The sequence below is a fragment of the Vicia villosa genome, unplaced genomic scaffold (assembly GCF_029867415.1).
Source record: "Vicia villosa cultivar HV-30 ecotype Madison, WI unplaced genomic scaffold, Vvil1.0 ctg.006286F_1_1, whole genome shotgun sequence".
In the NCBI taxonomy this organism is placed as follows: domain Eukaryota; kingdom Viridiplantae; phylum Streptophyta; class Magnoliopsida; order Fabales; family Fabaceae; genus Vicia; species Vicia villosa.
Genome location: NW_026706760.1, coordinates 29,185 through 34,387, shown reverse-complemented (window position 1 = coordinate 34,387; position 5,203 = coordinate 29,185). Strand labels below are relative to the sequence as shown.

Below are 5,203 nucleotides of genomic sequence, written 5' to 3'. Positions count from 1 at the left end.
AAAATGAAGGAGGAAAAAACATCTCCAACTGACACAAAATAACAATAGACTCATTTTCCATCTCATCCAATTTATCAGGGTCAATCACTTTGTTGCATATATCATTAAAGAAAAAGCACAATCTAGTTATGGCATGTCGGACATTTTTGGGTAAGATGCCACGAATAGCCACAGGTAGTAGTTGTTGCATCAAAATGTGACAATCATGAGATTTCAAGCCAATTAGTTTGAGATCTTGTATTGACACCAGACTTTTGACATTTGAGGAGTAGCCATTGGGCACTTTCACACCTTGTAGACACTCACAAAATCTTATTTTCTCTTCTTTTGACAATGTATGGCATGCCGGTGGTAAATACATTTTGGTACCTCTTGGTTCTGGAGCTAACTCTTCTCTTATTTTCATATTAACCATATCTAAACGAGAGTTTAAACCATCCTTTGTCTTACCTTGAATGTTGAGAAGTGTTCCAATTACACTATCACACACATTTTTCTCCACGTGCATTACATCAATACAATGTCTTACATCAAGACTAGACCAATATGGAAGGTCAAAGAATATGGACCTCTTCTTCCATATATTACTATTTGTAACTTTTTTTTTTGTTTTTTTCCAAAACTAACACTTATGTTCCTCACCCGGTGATAGACTTCTTCTCCAATTAAGGCCTTCGGGGCAACCTTATACTCTTGATATCCATTAAAAGCCTTTTTTAATCTTCGATATGGGTGGTTACGTTTAAGAAATCTTCGATGTCCAAGATAAACAGTCTTCTTTCCCTTCTCCAACTGATGGTAGCAAGTATCTTTTTCACATATAGGGCATGCTTTATGCCCCTTAACTTTGTAACAAGACAAGTTACCATAAGCTGGAAAGTCATTGATGGTGCAAAATAACATGGCACGCAATTTGAAAGTTTCATTTAAAAAACTATCAAACACATCAATTCCTTCATCCCACAACTTTCTTAAGTCATCAATTAAGGGACTTAGATAGACATCTATGTCATTTCCAGGTTGTTTTGGTCCCAAAATCATCATAGATAACATAGTGTGTTTCCTCTTCATGCACAACCAAGGAGATAAGTTGTAAATAATCAATAGAACAGGCCATGAACTATGATTACTACTTAAACTGCCATATGGATTCATTCCATCTGTAGAAAGTCCAAGCCTAAGGTTTCTTGGTTCATTGCCGAAGTCAGGAAATAAGGTATCAACCTTCTTCCATTGCAAAGAATCGGCCGGATGCCAAATTTTTCCATCACAATTCCTCTCTTCTGCATGCCATCTAATATTCTTCGCATCATTTAAATTCGCAAACAATCGCTTAAACCTCGGAATAATTGGAAGGTACCATAACACCTTTGCTGGAGGACCCTTTGTGGTTACATCACAACTTTCATCATCACCTTTCTTTTTATATCGTGATGTCATACACTTGGGACACTTTTCTTTCTCTTCATTATCTTTCCAGTACAATATGCAATCATTGGGGCATGCATGTATTTTCTTATACTCCATACCCATAGGACATAATATCTTTTTTGCATCATACACCCGGTCCGGCAACGTGTTTTCATCTGGAAGCATTTCCTTCAACAACTCAAGCAATTGTGTGAAGCTTTTATCGGTCCAACTATTAATTGCCTTCAAATTGAATAATCTCAGCACGGCCGACAATCATGTGAAGTTTTTACAATCTGGATACAAAGGAACTTTGTTGTCATTGCAAAGAGTATCGTGTACGTGTGCTCGTTGAAAAGAGTCTTGTCCAATATCACGAATCATTTCTTCTAGATAATCACTCGCCTCTATATCAAACTCTTCTCTCAGGGAGGCCATTGGCGCATCAGACAATTCACCGTGCCATATCCACTTCGTATAATTTTGACAAATCCCATTGACTATAAGATGATCCCATACGATGTTAGCATTTAAAGGTGCAATATTCACACACTTAGCACAAGGACAATGAAATCGTCCATTACTTTTGGGAAGATTAGTTTCGGCAAATGTCAAAAACTCTAACACTCCTTTTTTATACTCTTCACTTGAGCGGTTTTTTTGCATCCAACTACGATCCATAGCTATGAATAGAAGAGAAAGAATAGTGAGAGAGAGAGATAGAGATAGATAGATAGATAGTTAGAGATAGAGAGAGAGAGAGAGAGAGAGAGAGAGATAGATATATATATATATATATATATATATATATATATATATATATATATATATAGAGAGAGAGAGAGAGAGAGAGAGAGAGAGAGAGAGAGCTCATATAGAGTACATTTCACGTAACCCCCTTAAACTCTTACCTATCCTACTGCCCCACTTTCTTACCATTCACAAGAGGCAGATTTAAAACTTACTTCTAGTTCTATCTTATCCATAGTGGACTAATAATTAGAAACTCTTGTGAAATACACAAGAGGCAGATTTCACAAGAGTTCTTTAGTTAGCTCATTTCCTATCTCTGTTACCTCATTTGATTATAAGTTATTCACTATGGATAAGGAATTTCATGAAATAACAAGATGAGCTCTCTGTCCTGGCTTAACTAAAGAACACTTATCCATAGTGGACTAATAAATCAGAGTTCTTTTTGGGTTAGTGATATGTAAAATCAGAGTTCTTTTTGGGTTAGTGATATGTTACATTCATTTGAATGATAGCTATGGTTACATTAAACTAATTGACAAAGTCGGCGTTTTCCGTTACGTATCCCTGTCGGAGGGATAGCTACAGTCATAAATAGGAACCACCCATTTTAACACACATTGACTCAAAATATTAATAGCTGTAAGTAATAACAATAACAAGTGTTGTATACAAGAGGTAAAAGGATGCATTTACTACCTGCTAAGAGCAAAAATTAACTCATTGTAGTCAATAAAAATGTGACTGCTGTACTCCTAAAAACACAATTATACAATACCCAATCTAGTGAATGACAACATACCTGCTCGAGTGGCGGAAGAGTGTGATGTTCGTGGTTTCTCCTAGAAGTAGATAGATCCCTCAAAGTACCCTGCAAAATTTCATTGTCAGAATGCACAACTACTGGCAGCTCTACAATTAGAATCATTTTGATGATCACAAACAGCAAGAGCAAACTATTACAATTCTGCGGACAAAGATGATTGAATCTAAATGTCAGTAACAAAATAAATGCAACAAAATGAGATACTCCAGGACCAAATCTAGTCTTTGGGAGAACTAGATTGTTGCGGCCGAATGTTTCTAAAATGGCCATAAATAGGTTGGAGAAACTCTAATTCTACTCAGTCTCTACTCCACAAAATTGCAGGCTAAAAAGCCTCACACTCACGGTACCTAAGTGACTAATGAGTAAGCAAAGCACGACTCAAGCCTTCAGATAATAAAACACAGGAAAACATACTCTCAAGTCTCAACAACAAAAGGTTAAACTATAAAATAATCCAAGTTGCTAATTTTTTTTCAACTACTTTAAAACAATAATGCAGAAACTAATATCTACTTCACTAGTAGATTCGCTATAGCCACAAAATATAGATGTTAATACATCAGCAATCACATTAACTGATGAAATAACATGTATTTTTTTTTCCTATATATTACTATTCATAGGGATTAATTAGAATAGAGTCAACATGGTAAGCAAGTAGCTAATAAAAGTAATTAGTGCAAATCATAAAATAATCCAAATGGGTATATTATACTATTATTGGTTAGACCAATAATGCTACAACAGTGGCAGAAATCACTGCAGCCACAAATTGTAGAAGTGATTAATACATCAGCAGAAGCCAAAACCGAAACTGATGACGACAGTGGCAGAAATCACTGCAGCCACAAATTGTAGAAGTGATTAATACATCATCGAAAATCAAAATTACCTGTGATATTCTAATGTTTGGTCTTGGATGAAGATTCAAAATCCAGATCAAATTAATCACCAGTGAAGCAAAGCCCAATTGAAATGCTGTAACTGTTGCTGGAAATGGATAGACTTTTAGAACCTAATAATACACCACCAATGCATAGATGAACAAAACATAGTTATCAAACCAAAGATTCAAATCATGAATCAAAAGATCTACTTCAAAAGATACATTAACCATATCAAAATTTATAAAAGAGATGCCACTGCTATGCAAACCTTGCTAAAACATGTCCAAAATCAAAATTGTCATGAGGATCACTATGATATACAAAGTCACATCAATGTTATTTACAACTAACTTATAAGTCATGTCTCTCTAATCAAAATATGCACATACAATACAACTCATGAGTCATGAACAAGAAGTTGTAAAAGTTAAAACATGATTATTCAAATGAGTCCTCCTCATAAGCTGGAAAAAGTGTTTTAGGCACAAAATTCACCCAAAGCTGCTTAGTTTGAATGAAATCACAATTTTAAGCAAAGATAAATCACATGCAAACCTCAAAATAGTTCACAATCCATACCATGAACCAAAATATAGTGTATCATAACTCAATTTGAGATTCATGTCTAAAATACATACACATTATGAATTCATATCGACCGAGTTCAGTTTAGTATCGAATCGAACACCAAGCAACTAGTAAACCCAAATAAGAAAAGCAAACAAATATAAAAGTAGATCGGTAGTGTTACTTCATTTTGGTAGATGGAATAACTCTTCGAACACCAAATGTATGTAAGGCTTGCCTCAAGGCACGTCGTCAACTGGGAAAATCAGAAAAGTTAAGATTGTAAGTCCCTAGAGCTTCATAGACACAAGTTATTTCACAGAAAACAAAGCAATGTCAAAACATTATAGTTTTCCTAGTCATAAAAGCCAATAGAACCTGTTTGACATGCTCAATATTGAATGAACAAAGCAATGTCACAGAAAAACTATCTAAAGTCTGAAGAACTATCTAATCAAGCAATGTCACAGAAAAAGAAAAACAAGTTCACACAAACAAAATCAAGCAATAGTATAAACCCTAATTCTTCCTTACCAATGTCGTCATTGTGAAATGGTTTCCTCTCAGTTTCAGTGAGAAGATGAGCGGTGCAGTGTTGGAGAAGAAGAGAGCGAATAGAGGCGAAGAAGAGAGCGAAGCCCTTTTCAGTCGTCACAGAAGCGAAGCGAAGTTGAGCGAATGAGAAAGGATTCACAGAAGCAACGCGATACACTTCCTGAAATCAAACTTCGCTGAAACCCGAAATCACAGAAGCAAC

The 5,203-nt window shown here is 35.4% G+C and overlaps 1 protein-coding gene across 1 annotated transcript; it reads right to left on the bottom strand.

Annotated features, from left to right (window-relative positions):
• Window positions 1-525: 525 nt before the first annotated feature.
• On the bottom strand, window positions 526-2,091 carry LOC131642981 (uncharacterized). The gene is made up of 2 exons (XM_058913128.1): window positions 1,753-2,091; window positions 526-1,653 (listed from the first exon to the last, which is right to left on the bottom strand). The coding sequence occupies exons 1-2, from the start codon at window positions 2,089-2,091 to the stop codon at window positions 526-528; spliced, it is 1,467 nt and encodes a 488-aa protein (XP_058769111.1).
• Window positions 2,092-5,203: the final 3,112 nt, after the last annotated feature.